This window comes from Coffea arabica, chromosome 10c (assembly GCF_036785885.1).
Source record: "Coffea arabica cultivar ET-39 chromosome 10c, Coffea Arabica ET-39 HiFi, whole genome shotgun sequence".
In the NCBI taxonomy this organism is placed as follows: Eukaryota; Viridiplantae; Streptophyta; class Magnoliopsida; order Gentianales; family Rubiaceae; genus Coffea; species Coffea arabica.
In genome coordinates this window covers 3773946-3793079 of record NC_092329.1, presented here as the reverse complement: position 1 = coordinate 3793079, position 19134 = coordinate 3773946, and the positions used below count along the sequence as shown (strand labels likewise).

General features: G+C 37.3%; 3 protein-coding genes and 1 non-coding gene across 4 annotated transcripts; 2 read left to right on the top strand and 2 right to left on the bottom strand.

Moving 5' to 3' along the window:
* The first annotated feature begins 7111 nt into the window (after nt 1-7111).
* Nucleotides 7112-8341, top strand: LOC140015704 (deoxyuridine 5'-triphosphate nucleotidohydrolase-like). Its single transcript, XM_072068477.1, has 3 exons — nt 7112-7546; nt 7650-7741; nt 7827-8341. The coding sequence occupies exons 1-3, from the start codon at nt 7209-7211 to the stop codon at nt 8069-8071; spliced, it is 675 nt and encodes a 224-aa protein (XP_071924578.1). The 5' UTR covers nt 7112-7208; the 3' UTR covers nt 8072-8341.
* A 200-nt stretch (nt 8342-8541) lies between these two features.
* On the top strand, nt 8542-9345 carry LOC113713321 (deoxyuridine 5'-triphosphate nucleotidohydrolase-like). The gene is made up of 3 exons (XM_027237022.2): nt 8542-8775; nt 8853-8944; nt 9042-9345. The coding sequence occupies exons 1-3, from the start codon at nt 8645-8647 to the stop codon at nt 9236-9238; spliced, it is 420 nt and encodes a 139-aa protein (XP_027092823.1). The 5' UTR covers nt 8542-8644; the 3' UTR covers nt 9239-9345.
* Nucleotides 9346-10661: 1316 nt separating this feature from the next.
* On the bottom strand, nt 10662-18334 carry LOC113714509 (glucose-6-phosphate isomerase, cytosolic). Its single transcript, XM_027238390.2, has 24 exons — nt 18194-18334; nt 17945-17995; nt 17797-17873; nt 17538-17619; nt 17409-17456; nt 17131-17286; nt 16958-17054; nt 16774-16816; nt 15661-15728; nt 15488-15572; nt 15114-15162; nt 14906-14978; nt 14774-14834; nt 14110-14176; nt 13566-13622; nt 13400-13453; nt 13189-13317; nt 12807-12870; nt 12639-12712; nt 12337-12390; nt 12191-12259; nt 11455-11544; nt 11118-11225; nt 10662-11034 (listed from the first exon to the last, which is right to left on the bottom strand). Exons 2-24 carry the CDS (start codon nt 17993-17995, stop codon nt 10984-10986), a joined length of 1707 nt encoding a protein of 568 aa, XP_027094191.1. The 5' UTR covers nt 18194-18334; the 3' UTR covers nt 10662-10983.
* Nucleotides 18335-18672: 338 nt separating this feature from the next.
* Nucleotides 18673-18744, bottom strand: TRNAE-UUC (transfer RNA glutamic acid (anticodon UUC)). The gene has a single exon. It is a non-coding gene; the product is annotated as a tRNA-Glu (tRNA).
* Nucleotides 18745-19134: the final 390 nt, after the last annotated feature.

Sequence of the window (19134 nt, the reverse complement as noted above, 5' to 3'; positions counted from 1 at the left end):
TTTGGTCTTTTGAAACACTTACACTCTGGAAGTTATTAACTTTGGAAGTATTGTATATATAAAGAACTTTATATAAAGTGGGAATGGAGCTTGGTTCTTGCTGGTCTTTCGTCCTCCAACTCCTGTGCAAATCACGTGGCCTGCATCCCATTCTTCTATTAAAGTTTGTTGCTGCCTTTTTAGTCCTTCGTCATCATGCACTATTAGTCATCCGTCATCATGCACTATCTATCTTCTATTTTTTCCCTCTCAATTCAGATTGGTTACTAACCATTATTTGCTTCTTTTTTTATTACCCCTGCTGTTTTTTTTTGTCTCCTGCTGTTTTTATTACCCCTTCTTTTATTATATACCTATCTTCTATTTAGCCTTTATATATATATATATATATATATTATATATTTTTAGTTATAAATTCTTATCCCTATTCTATTTCGCTATCCAGTATTTGCTTCTTTTTTATATAGTACCCATGGTTTTTTTCTCTTTTCCTTTCAAATAAATATTTCGTACATTTTTAAATAAATATTTCATACAGTTTTAAAAAAACTTGTTGTTTATCCCCTATTTCATATTACTTGCTCTGTTGTTATTACTACCTGACTATCTTTTTTCTCTTTTGCTAAATAATTTTCGTCTTATTCTCTATTTAACATTTTTCACTTTTTTACTCGTATTATTATATTGTATATTATATGCCTATCTTCTATTTAGTCTTTTTTTTTTGTTTTCAATTCTTTTCCGTGTATTATTTCGCTATCTAGTATTTGCTTCTTTTTTATATACTACCCATGCTTTTTCCCTTTTTCTCTCCTCCTTTCAAATAAATATTTAGTACAATTTTTTTTTTGCTTATTATACTGCTAATACAAATGCTGGATTAGTATACCAACTAAACAGGCCATTAATAATCGCGCCATTAAAAGCAGACGCCTTCCTGGTCTCTATCATTGGTCGGCGGATTCCCCTCTCAGCATACGCAGCCAACAATCCATTAATTTTTATGGTCTCCATGCAAAAAAATGCACGTCTTCGGCCATGCTTTCCTGGGTTCTGGTGCATGCAAGAGAAGCCAGGTAATCATTTCAGTTTCTTTCCCTTGCATTTCAACTTCCTTTTCTTCTCCCTTTACTTCGTTTGGTACATTGCTTCCACTTCTTCTTACTCGCGCTTTTCTTCTCATCTGTTTCCTCCTACGCCTTTCTTCAATCAGTGTTCCTGCTATTTTTCTGCTGCTCGCTGTTACATCTGCTGTAAGTGCTGTTCCAGTTTCACTGTCCCTAATCCTGTACTAATCTTTATGTTTTTTCCTTTTGTTTTACTTTTTCCCCCCAATTCCTTCTGCTTATCCTGCCTATAGCTTTATTCTGCCTGTCCATGCTATTATTTTTCGTCTTGCATTTTTTTTACTGCTGCACACTTCTGTTTGTTCTATCGTTTTCACTTCTGTTGGTCAGTAACTTTCTTTTTAACCATACTGATCTACCTTTGTTATTATATGCTTTAAGTCTTATTTTTTGAGTTCCTCTCACTAGATATTATGGGAATTGTTATTGCTGCTTTGGATGAAAAAACTGTCACCGTTAATTCAAAGGAAGCACGAGTCCAGAAGCTCGTTCTTGTTAATGAATAGTAAGAAATCTTTGTTTTTGTATACAATAACTATCTGGTGTTGCAGATTGCAGCCTTTTCCAAACAAAAAAAATAATAGTTCCTCTGTTTCAAATATGTCAGATTGCAGACACTTATGCTGTCTATGTGAAATGCTTTTATTGACAATGAAGGCTCCAAGATTATTTCAAAAATTCAGAACTATCCTGTTCTTATTGGAAGAAGGCTAAAGGTTCAAAATTATAATGGTGAGTATAACAGTTGCCGGTTACATGTTTTGCCGTCTAACCTTTTCTATCTGTTCATTTTTTCAAATCACATATTGCTTCCTCTTTTTTTTTTTAAGAAGTGGCTCTTTCTACTTGGTTTGATTCAGCAATCCTTGTGAATCCACCTGTCCAAGAAGCAAGGGAACTCAAAAACTGGTTCTGCTCTTATAGTTTTCAGTATTTGTTGCTTATGGACTTTATATACATTATCTGTTTCTTGACAATCAGAGATACTTACGAGCTGGTGCCACTCTTTTATTTTTCAACCTCGAGTACGCATAAAAAAATGCTCTTTTCCCTGCTTGGCTCACCATTTTAATATCCTATACACAGGGCAAGTAGAAATGCCAAATGCCTTGCAAACATTGTTGCAAAGAAAACATACAATCGATACAATCTTGATCTTTCTTTCCAAGCAGATCAAAAAATTACTGATATATCAAATATCAGCTCAAAACACAAGGTACTGTCTTGATTGCAGCATTATCAGTGGATTTCAGCCTTCAAATAGTTTGGCTAATTCATATACTGGCTTTATTCTCAGAATGTGTGGGTCAAAGCATCATTCTCATTTGATCACATCTTCCAAAAATTTTGGTACATGGGGTGTGAAAAATGCTTCCGCTCCACGTCTGCCGATTATGATGTCTTGTTCATGTGTAATACTTGTAAACAAAAGCACAAGGCTGAACCAAGGTCTGACCATCATTACTTTATTTGTTTCTTATCATTTCTTCTGCTGCTGCTCATTACATTATCATTTCGTTTCCTCTGTTGTGCCTTATATAAAACTTGCATATTTAATAGGTGTAAATTTGATGTTGACCTCTCTGATGACACCGGAACAGTCACAGCCACAATGTTTGGCGATTTAGCTGAGAAACTGCTAACGTTCACAGCAAAAGAAGCAATGGAGCATTATTTTCAGGTTTGCTCTTACCATGCCGTGTCAGCACATATGTATATGTATTTATGTATATGTATATACATTCTTTTGTTTTGTCCATTGCAAAATATGGTGCTACCACTTGAGGTTCTGCATGAGGACCTAAAATCCAAGAAATTCCTTGCGTATATAAGACCTGTACAGGTTCCCTTGGCTGATGCAAAACAACGTTTCACAATGGTATACTACAAGGAAGCTTCTCATGAACAAGTTTCTGTTACAGGCTCCAGTGAACAGGGCTTTATTTGTCCTTCATCAGGTTATAGCCTCTACTTAATCATCTTTGTTTCACATGTGCATGAATAGCCATACTTGTTTTTCTATAGAAGAGGCATCTTACTGAGTCAGGTATGGTTACTACTTTTCAGCAGGCGGAATGTCTTCTTCTAAAGCTAAAGTTTCTCTTCTTCAAAAATTTGACGAGTCAGATGAGCAGAGGCAATTAAGCTCTGAAGCTCTTCAGCCCAGCCCCAAGAAAAAAGCCAGACAAGCTTAGAATTGTTTCCTTTCCAAGCAAACTATTTTTTTTTCTGCGTTGGCTCCTAGGTGCCTTTTTGTGTGGTGAATGACACCAAGTCTCAACACTTTTTTTACCACTATCATGCTACTGATGTGCCTAGCAAATGCTAAGGAATTTTCATGCATCTGATCTTTGTATTTCTACACACTCTTACTTTTTGCCTGTTAATTTGCATGTCTTTTGCAACTTAATTTAGAAACGTCATAATCTATAATGTTACCATATCAAGTACCATAGGCGCTATAATCATCCTGTACCATTCATTTTGTTTGGAATTAGCATTGACTGCCAGCAGCAAAGAACGTTCCACTCTCCAGTGCATTTATCAAAGCTTTTACCTTTCCCGTTCATTCCTTCTGAAACAATGTGCCATGACTTAACTGTTGGCTTCAAACATCAAACCACGCTGCATCTTTCCAAGACTGCCTTTTCTGCATCCATTACTGATCCTACAGCTATTAGTTCAACCATTTTAAATAAATTCACTGGTTACCAGATACTCTTACAGGCCAATTAATGCTATCTGTTTATGTTATGAAGGCCCTATATATATATGCCAAGAACAGCCTTCTAAAATATTCAGCCTCAGAAGCTAATTACACTTATAACAACCAAGCATGGAGTTCTCTGAAAGCGTTGGATCCTCCAGTCTTCCGCCAAATATTACCGGCAGCATGGAATGCTGCTTCTTCTTTAGGAGTAGCGGTTCTAATCAGGTACTTTTGATTCTGTATAGTTTTTTCCCTCATGACATATGCCTTTTTTAATGATAACCAAAGTTTTTCAAAATAATTAGATATTCCCTGCTCAATTTCTGCTGCTTCTAAGAAACCATCAACAGCGTACAATAACTATTCGAGAAGGCTATAGAACATGGACTATCAGCATTTTAGAAACTTGGTTTGGAGAAGGTTGGCAAGACTTCTGCGAGAATAATATCATCCATGAAAACGACACAATGTTCCTTCGACATTCCGGAAACTTGATGTTCGACGTCCTCCATTACTCAGCAACAAAAACGCATGGCTACTTACCTTGGAGTCATCCACTACCTAGTTTGTTGGACGCTCCAGAACATGTTATCGCAAAAAGTTAGTTTTCTCATGCTTAAACACTTCCAGATTTTTAGCATTGTCCTTGTTTAATTTGCCAGCTTTGTACGCTTACCTTTTTTTATGAAACACAGAACAAAGAATGCAGTGTCAGAGAGTAGCATCAGCAATGAAACCAGATTTCGTTCAAGACATCGCTGATGGTCTATCATTCTATGAGATCTTCACTGAGGAAAACCAACATAATTTTGTAAGCTTCAGTTATCTCTTCTTTTATTTTTTCATTCGCTGCTTTCTTTCCCACTAATAACTTTTTCCTTTTGGTTAACAACAGAAAGTGCCCAAATTTGTATCCTTCTTCATACACGGTGACAGAACTCCTCTGGTGACCCTACGAACTGGAAACAAGATAATCACAGTTGGAATGCGTCGAAGACGGTTTGCAACAAATTGGAACACATTTACTTTTGAGCATCAGCTACAATTTGGCGACGCTTTAGTATTTATCCCTGAAACAAAGTCCTGCTATACTGTCCTCATCTTCGACAAGCGTGGAGTCGAAAAGTTGTTCCCTTGGTACAATAAGTTCTGCATCTTCTCTGATGCACCGACCAGTAAAACTAAGCCAACTTCTTTTACGTTTATTCCAGGAGAAACCTTGTCCTTCTTATATGTTCACTAGGCATATGAATGCCAGCTTCTATTGTCCTTTATTTTTTCCATACGCAATTTACCTTTGCAGTCCGCAGATTTATTCCAACCATTTAGGAAATTGCAGCCGAATTAATGTTCTTTAATTCTATCAAATACAGGAAATTATTTTGCCTACATGGAGTTATCTCTTCACTTTAAATGCCTACAATTTTTTAAAAATCTGTTGCACTGACAGTGGGACAAATATTTAAATTTATTATATTCTACTTTAATTATCCCCTTTTTAATTAATGCCAGGTTCTCCATTTCCTTAATTTATAATTGCATTCCGCTGCTCACCAAATTCCGCGTAAGATGGCAACAAATAAATTTCTACTACCCTTTGGATTCTTGATTTAGATGGCTATGTCATTTGAATTAATGGTTAGTGTATCCTTTTTTCCATCTTTATAATTATCTCCCCTATACTACCTAATTTTTACTCAACATACTACAAATACAAATTATAGTACTTTATTAAATTCATGCTCTGTAATGCTCCTACTGGGCATTACATTAATTCTTTACCGTGCGCAAGCACGGTATATTTCTGCTAGTGTAATTCAAATAAGAAGGAGCAATATGGTGATCAATGTATACATTTCTATGGGTAGGCTATGTGGTTTTAAATACTTAGGCTGAGTAGTAATGCCTCTAAATTTTGGTTTCACAAAATTTATCAAAATAAATCTTGCTAGTGAAAAGATACAACAAAATACCCAAAAACTAAAAACTACTTGAATTTGTTTCAAAAAATCTTAACGTGGTTATGCAATTTAAATTGATATGATAATTCCTATGCTAGTATAGAAAGGAATTCAATAATCCTACGAGCCTTGTTATTACAGTATTCTACATGTTTTTAGTGTAAATTATTTGCTTTGACTTGTGATTGTTTAAATAATAAAGGAACTTAAATAGTATCAATAGTTGATCCATCTTCTACGTGAGATTAACACTAAGATATTTCCTATATTGGCATACGATTTTTGCACTTACGGTAGTGAAAGTTTGAATTTGATAGAGGCAAAAAACTTTACTGAACTCATACTAGAATAGGGGATCGATCGAGCAAATAAAGTCAAGATTAAATTTAACTCGCTACATTTTTTCAAGCCTTAAGATTTAGAATTCATCGAACAACTAAAATCAAGCTTAAATTTGACTCGCTACATTTTCTATCCTAAGATTAATGCAGCAACAAAAAACCAAGCTTAAGTTTGACTCGGTACATTTTTGGAGCAGCTTAAACTCAAGCTTTAATAAATTCAGTAGAAATCATATTACTCAAAGTTTGGCCCATGAGAAGTCACTCACGTTTTAGATTGGTAAATAAATTAACAAAATTGGCATCAGTTAAGGTCCATCCGGCGGACTCTAGTTATCGGCCGTTAATTATGTATTGGCATAATCTTATCTTTTCCGTGGATTTCTTTAAGCAAACATATGCCTGTGTGCGATGTCAGAAGTAGAAGACGTGAGCTTACATGATGGCTATTTTGACAAGCAGGCTTGGACTTATGATCATATGTCGCAGATGGCTAGTGTGTATAAAAAATAGTTAAATCAAAGTCCCTAGATGTGCAAAAAGTTGCACCTATGAACCTCTTGCCAATGTCAATTATGATGAATTCAAACAGGGCGCTAATGGTGCTCAGGCTATTTAAGAATTTGGTTATTATCAAAAAAATAAAAAAAAAGAATTTGGTTATAGTTTTGTAGTCTTGATAAAGTTAAAAGGTATAGCCGTGTAGGCATGATTTTTGTGATAAAACTTGTCCGATGACATATAAGCGTCTACATATAAATATGTAGGATAAATTTATTAACATTAGCAGAAGTTTATGATCGTATTATAAATATATTTTTTAATTACATGTTTTTATCTTAAATGCATTAAAACACAATAAAAGTGCTACAAATTATTTCAAAATTTTTTTTTCCAAATAACTTCCTACTTGTGTGTTTGGATATGTTTTCATTTGCAAAAAAATTAATTGATTGCATTGGATATCCAAACAAAAGTTGCAGTCTTTTTTGGTGGAGACTGGAGGGTGCATTTACTTTTAGGATGGTATGGCGGGAAATCTTGGCGCCATTGGTCTCCGCATTCCCTCATGTCCAGGACAATCTTCCTCTCTATTATCCCCAGTCCCACCAATTTCTCCAACTTCTCTACCAAGCGAAATCCATCATATTTCCAGCAAATACCCAGATTAATTAATTACCCTCGTCAACCTCCTGCTTCTTTGAGTTCTTTCTCCATGGCCCAAGACATGAATCACCAAAACCATAGCCCTGAAGTCAAAGAACCCACTCCAAAAGTCCAGAAACTCGACCGTGAAAATTGTTCAATCCAACAGGCACCCCCTTTTTTTCTAGTCAAACGGCTGTCTGATAATGCAATCTTGCCCTCTAGGGGTTCTCCCCTTTCCGCTGGCTATGATCTCTCCAGGTAATATCTATTGATCTCCTCCGGTTTTTGCTAGAGCAATAACCGATTCTTAATCAGGAAAATAATCTCTAAAAGATTTTTGAGGTGCTTGTTATTTTGGCAGCGCTGCTGAAACAAAGGTGCCGGCCCGAGGCAAGGCTTTGATTCCTACTGATTTGAGCATCGCCGTTCCTCAAGGAACCTACGCCCGTATTGGTAATAGTAATAAAATTTTCTGATTAATGTTCAGTTAATTGGAGTTTAATGTTAAAGATTCGCATTGGTTTCTGTTTGGTTGTAGCGCCGCGGTCGGGATTGACGTGGAAGAATTCAATAGATGTTGGGGCTGGAGTGATCGATGCGGACTACAGGGGTCCAGTTGGGGTGATTTTGTTCAACCATTCTGACGTTGATTTCGAAGTCAAGCCCGGTGACAGAATTGCACAGCTGATTGTTCAGAAAATTGTGACTCCGGAGGTGGAGGAGGTCGATGATCTGGATGCAACCGTCAGAGGATCTGGTGGCTTTGGATCTACCGGAGTTTAAACTTTAAAGCCCCTGTGGATCTAGATAGAACTGAATTTATTTTTCTAGTTCATTTCGTAGCAGTGCTAAAATTCAGTAGCCCTGTACTTTGTTAATGGATGGTCGGTTCTGTTTTTGGGTATTTGAGGGCAGAATCCATATGGGTTAGGCTGGAACTTGTATCAAAATCGAGCGCAATCCTACGAACAACAAAGGTCATGCTTGATGTTGTTCCAGAAAATTTGCCCAGAATTTACCAATTCTTAACATTGATAAGTTTTCATTGATGGATATTGTAAATGCACTGCGAATCAGGGACAAGCTTTTACACACCCTCAAGATACGTAAATATACGCAGCCGATTCTGACCAAATTCCAAATCCGGTGGAAAAGCAATTTCCGTAGTTTGTACCTTCTATGTGTGTTTTATCCAATGCTCTTGGTTGGTCTGCCCACCGGAAAAGTCTTCTTTGAAAAATCAAAGTTACTATGGACCACCCACCAAAGCCGACAGTTTTTTGAGTATAAACTATCCCCAATAGTCAATACTAGTAGCAAAAAGCCAACTCATTCTGCAGACAAACAAAGAGCAAGATGGTTGATCAAATCGGCTTATCTGAAGCTCTCAAGAATTACATGCCGTTTCTATACGTACGAAGGCTTTCTGATAGAGCTACGTTGCCTAAAAGAATGTTTCTTCATTCTGCTGGTCATGATCTTTTCAGGTACTAAACTAACTCTTATGTGCAGCGATATTACTCGCGAGAATCTGATTCTTTTTCTGTTCCGACTTGGTCTTCAGTGCAACAGATACCAAAGTGCCAGCCAGAGGCAAGGCAAGGATTTCTACAGATTTGAGCATTGACATTCCTCCAGGAGCCTACGGTCGTATTGGTACTAATATAGCATTCTTTCTCCGCATAATTGAACTGTTTTTTTTTTCTCCCTTCCAGGAGCCTATGCCCTTATGCCTTAACCTTTCTTTTTCTAGCTGCACGGTCGAGCCTGGCATGGGATCATTCGATTGAAGTTGGAGGTGGTGTTGTAGATGCTGACAAGAATCCAGTTTTTGTGATCTTGTACAATCATTCTGATGTCGATTTTGTAGTTAAGGTTGGAGACAGAATTGCTCAGCTGGTCATTGAGCTTAATGCAACACCTGAAGTCGTGGAGGTTCATCAGCCCTGATTGACCACCCTTAGAGCTGCTTGTTAATGGTTTCGTTATCTCTCGAATAATGTTGTTTGGAACCTCTTGCATTCTGTTAATTAAGAAATTACTCAGAATTGAAACGAGTTGTTCTCGAACACAATCATAACATATGGGGACGATATGAACAACGAAGCAATGATCAATTTAACGTTCATGCTCGAACTTATCAGTGCAACATCACGAAAAATATCAAGAAAACTTATGAGCATTCTGATAGGAAAGAAAACCTACGAATCTATTGTATACAGACGCAGCACTATAACTTAGTGGATACTCGTGAGATCTTCAAGAACAGAAACGTTGTTGAACTTCATAAAGTGATCGACAAGATGGACAGGTCATGTTTTTGGTCAACCAAGGATCAATGCACTGAACATGGAAGACATGGCTGCAGGGAGGAAAAGCTCTACACAACTGTGCATTCTGGATGCCATCCAAACATATGGCACAGGTCGATTCAGATCCTACCTTGTGGTAGTAGAAACAAGCCGCTTTTTGCAATTCCTCTGCAGATAAGCCCGGACAATCTTTGTCACCACTTCTGTCGTCGTTTGGGTGTGTGAGGTCGATCACAAGGTAGCATATGATAAGATATACAATAATTATAGCAACAAGACTGATGCAAGAAAGAGGGGGAGGTAATTCAGCCAAAGAACAAGCCATTTCCTTCCGGACATCGGCAAAAGAGATCAGCTTGAAACTGAAGAACAATCGAAGAAAATCGCAAATGAAGTTGTTGTAAAACCGAGACCATATATTGACAATTTGTGATTTGACTAAAAAACTTCGAAATAGGTTCAATTGGCTAATGTTGCTTGGCAGCCGGATACTTGCACCCTGGCCAGGCATAAAGATTGGCTTTCTGCCTGGAAGCACGTGCCTTTTTCCTTCAAGAACACTAGACCCTTGGTGCTTTGCTAATTTTGGACTCCATCCAAATCCAAAAGAAGATGCAATTACCCTCGATAAAAATGCAAAAATCTATCCGCAACGTCGATTTAATGTCTGTCAAAATCTTCATTTTTGTTATATTATATAGTACCAGCTGTTTATCAAAACAATTCCACACTATCCCAAACACACTCACTGTTGCTCTCCTTTTCCATTCCCTTTTTTCTTGGTGAAAATGACTAAAATTCTATTTATTTATCAAAATAGAAGCCTAAACTGACTTGAGCAATCCTACTGTCGGCATTTAACCTCATATCCTTCCCTCAGCAGCATTAAATGACAGAGAAAAAAAAAGTGCATACAAAAATTTATTGATCCAAAGGACCACCTCGTACATTGATACTCTAACTAGTTATTGATACTCAAAAATTTATTCATACAAAGGACCACCTCTTACATTGCATAAAGATGAGCTTCGTAATACTTCGGACCACATGACAGGAAAATGTTTAGCAAGTGAAAGCAAACAACATATTTTTATTCCAACCATCAAGATGGTCCTGTACTCAGGTTAGCATGCCTACTAGAGGAACTCAGAGAGCACAATATTTTATACATCCACATTTCCAAGTTAGATCTTAGACTTCCATGGAGGTGGCTTATGGAAGACTGCCACCAACTGTTTATACTGAGCGGCGATTGAGTCATTCAAAATGATATGTATGAAGAGGAAATCCAAACTCTGGCGCAATTTAACAACCATTAGTTGGTAAAACAAGGTGCATTTATCTCTCAAAGTGGCAACAATTGCTTCAGCCGCCAGTGCCACTCTACATCTTTGGCAGGAGAGTGGAAGGATCAGATGGAACATCAGCACTTGCCTGCCAAAAACCAAAAACTTTTAACTTGGTACCTAGTGCTGTCAATATAATTTTAAGTCCTGCGAATCTGACATGTTACTCACCTGTAGGTATCTTGAAAGCACTGTGGTAGTGCTGAAATTGAAACCCTCAATTGGTTCTCCTTTCCTGCGCGACACATGAAGTTGTTTTCTAACTTGAGAGGCCAGCGACTGCATCACATTTAGACCACAAGGGGAGAAAAAAAATCAACACTAACTCTGGCGGAGAAATTCAAAGTTAATTTTTAAATTACTTAGGAAACGGAGAGAAAAAAAAATGCACCAGCATGACTGCTTGAGTATGAAGAAGAAGAAAAGTTAACTCAAACTTTGTGTTTTGAGGGAAGGGGGATGCGGTGCTTGGCAGTGTCGCAGAGATCTTGTACAAAGGAATACAAACCTTTCCCAACTCCACTCCCCACTGGTCGAAAGAATTAATACCCCATACAAAGCCCTCTACAGCAATCCTGTGTTCGTAGATTGCCAGTAACTGGAAAAGAATACCATCAGCAAAATCAGCAAAGCCAGAAGCAGAGATCTTGACATATTTATCAAGGATGCATTAAAATTTTCCAGTATAGTGCCAAAAATAGAGCAGGAAAGGAAAATTAGTCTAATTTAGGGAGTTGTACCCTGAGAGGACAGCAATTACTTTCATTCAACCCCCAAGTTAAAAGTAGATGCACTCATATCTATGAGGAAAAGGCTATTCATCAGCAATAGGTGTCATGAAGTTGGTTTTCACGTAAGAAGAATTTAAATGAAAAACATTCATGAAGCCCTCAACAATGCAGTTCCACAACTGCAGCGTCAAATAGTACAAACCCTAAAGTCCTCAAAGCTCCACCATAAGCAATATCATGAAGCAGTAATCCAAGAGCGACTCTGAAAACTACACAGACAAGACTAATGAAACTCTCAAAATCTTGACCTACATCATGATGTCCAGTTACAAGCATCAACCTTATAGTTTGATCTGTACTCACAACCAACTAATCCAATTGGGCCACGGGTATATTCATCATAAATTTAAGATTTCGTAAGTGTGATACCAAATGTTCTTGGAAAACCAGAAAAAGTATCAAAATGGTTCAACTAATGTTCAAAAGGAAAGCAAAGCTTTATAAATCCCGTACCTGCCCAATGTTATAAGCACTTAGTGATGGGAGAAGTAAACTGATAGAAGGTCGATTTCCACAAAAAGTCTGCAAATGTAACAGAATTGTAAGCTAAGAAAATTTTCACGAACAAGAATATTAATAAGAAGATGTGGGGGTATTACCTTGTGGGGAACTAGATGCTGGGGAACATTTTCCTTTAGTAACTGTTCTGCGGTCTGAAAGCAGATAAGTTAGGATACAGAAAATTTGAAGTGCAAAAATATGCATGTTTTTTACAGTATTAGCAGCATGCAATATAAAACAACAGAAACCTAAGAGAAAAAAAGATACAGCAAAGAAGTTAGGAGACTAATAGTCCAAGTCTCAGAGAGGCCTGTTAATTTTGATCTTCACCAAATAAACAAATGTCACAAATTTGAAGAATGAGAAGCTAGAAAGGGAAGCAGAAACACTGGCTTATTACCTTCCCATAAGCAAGAGCATCAGGCTGTGCAAAGAAGTTTGACATGAGCTCATCATGATTACTCACAACTTCACCTGCAAAACAAAACTTGTCCTATCAGGATAAGGTAATCTCAGAAGCAGAAATTTGTACCCAAATGCGGAATATACAAAACAAAGAAAAATTTACCTTCCAAGTATACAGGTTGCTGACTCTTGACAATGCCAATAAAGTCGCAAGGAATAACACGGCCCTGATTTTTCAAGGATAGTACAATCAAAACTCTTTCATATAGGAGATCATACTAAAGCTCAGTGGGATTGACTGCATACCAGTTAGACCTCATAAATGGAAAAAGCCTATTTGATGATGTACTTAAAATATGAAGGCAGATACAGAATGCAGGCAATCCACAGCTCATAGATCTCAAAAACATATGACTCTTACACACTACATCCATTAATTTCACTTACAGATGGCATTAGCTGAAAACTCACACGGGTAGAATAGTCCAATATTATAACCTTGCAAGTCTAAAAAATTGAAGAGGTATTATGGTGAAGAACACTACCTGGTGAATTAACTGGTAAAAACTGTGCTGACCGTTTGTCCCTGGTTCACCAAAATCAATTTCACCAGTCTCATAGGGAAGTGGCACACCGTCAATAGATACCCCTTTGCCATTGCTCTCCATGCTAACCTGAAGGCAACCAAATTTGGGCTAAGAAAGAAGCAAGAAGCACGGCAATGAGAACAGAGCGAAAGGAGTTTCAGCAGCATGCCTGTTGAATGTGGGGTGCAAGTTTTTCCAATGCTTGAGAATAAGGTAAAATGGCCTGAAATCATAAAGACTACATTCAGTGTAATGGCTTAGCCAAATAAAGCTTCATCAGGTATAAATAAATTAATCTGCCTAAATAGTTGTTTCTTAAAAGATAATGTACTCACTCTTGCAGGATAGCCAAGGAATGAAACATTCCACACGCTCAACAATCCCAACAGAACCTGAAGTATAAAAGAATGCTTCTGAGAAGGAAAAAGTGTAGTGCAAATGTAAAGCTGGACCGCTAAAACACTACCAGCAAAAACTAAATAAGACTGAAATGAGAACTAAGTGTGAAATCAAGGTAAAATTTTTCCAAAGGAAAAATAGTCCCTGCTGATAGGCAAAACAAGAAGAAGACTCGGAAGAGCTAAGAAAGCCAGCACAAAGACAGATACCACCAAAGAAAATCTTACAATTTCAGAAACACCCTGGGAAATGCATGAGAGGTTAACATACAGGCAAATGCATAAGGACCTATTATATTCACAGAACATGTCGATACAGGATGTTTTAGAGATGTCATTGAACTTATGACAAGCCTCAGCAGAGATAAGTGTACTTTAACCCCAAAAATGCTTCTCAACTAGGGATTCAAAAAATTTATGGGCTATATATATCATATGTATAATAAATGACACAAAAAGGGATGATTATTTGGGTCTGTACAGGTATATTCTTCTCAAAAGGTGCCGAATAGAAATGCTGATCAACACTCCATGCTCCCTTCAGGAACCTTTGAAGATGAAAATGATGGGGGAATGTCAGCAAATATAAAACTAAAACTAAACAAGTAAAGAGTACTAAAAGAGCAATAAAATAAAATAAAAAGAAAACCAGCAAAAATGTTTCAAAGAATAGCATCAAGGAAGTCACGAACAAAATTTGAGTCCAAATATGAATTCCAAAGAATGCAGATTATTATTAATATGTCAAGTTTTATGTCCTGATGCCTTACAAAACAAAAAAGACTTCAGAATATAAGAAGTGAAGATCTGCTTAAACGTGTAAAACTTCCTTGATCTTATCTCAAACTTAATTCCAATTGGAGGAGAAGTACTTAATTACTGCAAAAAGCAAATCAAAATTCCTTTATGAAACAATAGGAAAGCAAAATGACAGGATAAACATAACTGGAATAAATGGATATTCAAGGATATGATGTTCAAGGATCCATATAAATGGATAATTATGCAATTTTGTAAAACTCCAAAATTTTCTTGTGGTTCAGCAGATAGAATTAAATCAGATGAACAGAATCATTCAGCTTATCAAAATCCCAATGGGTGCTGCAGAATGCTTAAAAAGGGAAGAAAGCTGTAAGTTAGCGTACTTCTCAACAATTGAGAAACCGTATTGCAGCGACAGAGGCAACACTCCAACAGCACTGCACACTGCAAATAGATTTAAAGTTCATCATGTGCAATAGAAAGAGAAGTTTTTCTGACAAGTTAAAGATACTTACCACTATATCGGCCCCCCACCCAGTCCCAGAAAGCAAAAGCATTATTTGGATCAATCCCAAACTTTTCTACGAGCTGCAATAAAGATGAAGACACACAAAAATTGAAGCAAGGGATTATGATCTAAAGCTTATCAAATCCAGCAGCAAGAAGTGATAAGGGAAAAAAAAACCCAATGAGAAAGAAGAATTTGAAGAAAAACGTCCTCACCGTTAGGTTTGTACTAACAGCCACCATATGCTTGGCAACTGCCTGAGGACTACAAAATAACAATTGGGAGTCAGGAAGAATTTGATAAAGCACATTTTCGCACAAGTTCTTCAGATACACAAGTTTTAACAGTTTAACCGGCTTCAAAAACAGAACATAGTCTGAGCTACATAGTCTAGACTTCTAATAGATGTCTAGCATATTGCCAGATATTAGTAGCTGGACAGAATCTGTTCTCCTACAAATTAGATTAGGTCCAACTCAGATTAATGCAGTTTGACTCTAACCAAGAGATGCATGAGAGTGATGCAGTTGAGGTGTAATGAGGGAAACTCGTATTACTCACTTCAGGACAATCATTGAGTAATACATACCCCAATGCAGATGAAATCCATTCCCTGAGTGTCCGAGCATTCAGCATAGTCTCAGCTGTAGTAAATGTCTTTGAAACCACCACAACTGCACTTCCCACAAGTCCGCTCAAAATGGCATCCAAAGTGCAGTTAAAAAAATGACTCAGAATTAAAAAAAAAAAAAACTTAGTTACCTAGGGTCGTTTCAGGGCTCAGGCCTGCAATATTTCTTGCAACGTCAATGGGATCAACATTGGCAAGACTGCAGTCCCAACATAAAGAAAAGAAGTAGCAGAAAATAAGTTTAAGTCAACTTTAAGAATAAGAAAAAGTAACGAACTAAGGTATCAAGGATTGTCCAAATTATGCCATATAGCTGGAATTTAAATGCAAATGAGCAAGGGATGATCAATGTCAAGATTGCTGTAAGTTAGAGCACTATATTATTTGAGAGTAAGATCAACTTTTTCTTCACTGATGGTAATTTGTTTATGAATTTGACCACTGCTTGAGGCATCCAGAGTGCAAACTGTTATCCATATTTACCTGAGAATTTAATCATTGTTGAACTAATCCAATCTATTCTTCTTTTCTGCTTTTCACTTCTTTTTCTTCTCTCAACTTTGACATCCTCAACCACTAGCATTATACCGTTCTTGAGTAGCTTAAGCTATTAGAAGATGAAAATGAGATAAATTTTTACAACTGAACCCTAACCAAGAGCAATGAAGCAAAAATTGGCCACCTTAGAAACCAATTTCAAGATGACATGCACAGTTCAGCCATATCAGGTCAAACCCTCAGGTAAGAAATTTCTTAACCACCTGATCTTACTAATAATGAATTGATCCTGCAACAATACCTAGTTTACCTCCCAATTAGAACAAAAACCCCCTTCTCCCAACCCCAACCAAAAAGAAGGAAGGAGAAAGACTGCAATTTTGGGTCATCACTCATTTATTAGTTCATTTTGACTTCACATCCCCCCAAGTTGTCCTGCATGCACCTCCACTGGTCTGTCAACTTGATGAGCTGGGTAAATACAGTTTTATTATTCCAAAAGCCCAAACTGTCTTGCATCATGTTCTAAATAAAGAGAAAAGTCCCAAACAGAGCTGAAATAGATGAATTTATGCCTTTTATTCTAGAAGCTAGAGCAATATAACTTGATTAAAATTTCAACGTCAAATTTAAAATTCGAAAGTGCCAAGATATGAGAAATTAGAAAACTTTCTGGTGCAATAACGATTTTATAGGTTTGTCCTCCAATATCAATAATAAAAACACTAATTTATGCGGTCACTTACAAACGAAGCTGGCGTCCCTTAGCAGATTCAATAGCCTCTGAATCTATAAGTTGCAAAAGATAAACAGTAAACGTTTAGCATCTTCTTGTTATTAGAGTTATGGATATGTCAACCAAATGAACAGGAAATATAACAAAGAAATATTGGAATAAGAAGTTTTAATACCAAAGTGAAATGTGCAAACCTGTTTGAAGGGCGGTATGGACAAACAAAGGGCCCAAAAAGCTACCACCAATGCCAATAGCAACAACATCTTTCAGTGGCTTTCCCGTGGCTCCAACCTACAATTGTATGCCCATGAGTTAGTATTTAGGCATTATATATGCATAAATGGCTCAGAGAAAAAACGGAAATTACCCAAGCACCACTGCGGACCCTCTCAGAAAACTCCCGGATCTTGTCAAGCACTCCCCAAACATCAGGAACCACATTCTTCCCATCACTTTTAATAACTGCATCCCTAGGAGCACGCAGTGCTACGTGAAGGACAGACCTATTCTCTGTGCTGTTTATCTGAAGATGCCACCAAATAAACATTACAATCCTACCGTAAGAATTATAACTAACCATGCAAATATATGAAATATAGCTCAAACGCAGGTACTTTTTTATCAGATATATGAAATGATACTCACCCGCTCCCCATTGAACATCCTGTTAATCTTGTCTTTAACATGTGCTGCCTGCATTATTCACAAAAAGAGATAAGTAAATTATAAATAACTTATCCAACTTAAAAAAAAAAACATGGTTTCCAAATTCACCTCTGCTAAACTCAAGAGCTTGTTCAGGGTGTCAAGAGTGGCTCTCTGTCTTGAGTAGTCAAGCAGGTTACCATCAAACTCGCTGCACGCATTTTATAACATGACGACTGATCACTTATCGAACACCAGTAACTTCTTAAAAACAGCTTATTTAACTCAATACATGCAAAAGCCAATTCAACTTTTTCAAAGCTAACAAAATCAAAAGGAAATCAACAAAAAGTGTAGGTTGATGGGGGAAGCTAAATCAGGATCATACACCATCATTGACTTGCAACGTTCAGTATCGGCCATCAATTCGCGCAAATGAGTCTTCTTAATATCCTCAACATGGAACTGCAGATGCATCCATAATCAGCTAACCATAGGAAAATAAAGAAAACGTGGCATGACATGTTAATCACTACCTTCAAATCCTTCCATGACTCGCTGTCGCCAATTAGAGAAGATGAACCCATCTGCATCAGTTTCAAATCAATTTTGTGACTTAGAATCCCACACGATCAAAAACCTCAATGCACAGAAAATGTACGAAATTCCATTGGGCATCAGGGAACCATTGATCAGCAGCAGAAATCACATATTGCACATTTTTAGTCAAACCAATTATTTTAAAAAAAAAACTATACAGAAAAGGATCGTTTTGGGGTGAGTACCTGTGGTGGTTTGATTGAAAGCGGTAATAGCTACCTCCAAGCCAAACAGAAATTTTGGTGAAAGACTGTTGAAAAAGAAAAATGAAATAACAGAGGAAGACGATGATGGAATAGACTGGTTGGCGTGCAGTCGGAACCGATGGCTTTAGCTTGGGAAAGGTCAAAAAGCCACCTAGCCAACGACGTCGCATGGGGGCTGATCACGGGAGTGTCACGTGCCACAACTGATAGGACGCGAGGGGATCGTTGTCAATATTGGTATCCACTTTATGTGGATGGGGCGGTGCTGATTTTGACTGATTTGGACGGTTTACGGTGGTAGTTAAAATTGACGTGCAACTAGACGTTGTCGTTTACGGTGATTTCAGAATGCGCCCACAGTCTCCCGGTCGAATCAGGGGACGAACAAGAGTTGATTTTGACTGTTTTGGGTTTGCGATGGTGTCCTTAAAAAAAATTGAGGAAAAAACATGCAAGATTTCCGTTACCGGGAATCGAACCCGGGTCTCCTGGGTGAAAGCCAGACATCCTAACCGCTGGACGATAACGGATCGTGTGTTAGTATTGTCTAAATTTGTTACCCTTAAACACAACATACAAAATGATGCAGAGAAATTTTTTTTCCTTTCGTAGTGTGCAAAATTTATTGCTGTAATAACTGTGGCAATGCTGTTCTGGTTAGTCAAAATTCACAAGAAACACATTTGTGTTCAAGAAATATTTGTATGAAATTTTTGTGGGACAATTCTCATGCACATGATTATAATCTGGTCTTTTACTTTTTATCTATAATGGGCAGATTTCATGTATTCAAATGGTGTATGAAAAGGGTAACATAACTCCTATTCAAGATTTTGGCCGTAAAATTCGTTTGGATAGAGTATATTTGGAATAATTACTGTAGCACTTTTTGTGATGTGATATATGTGAGATAAAAAGTA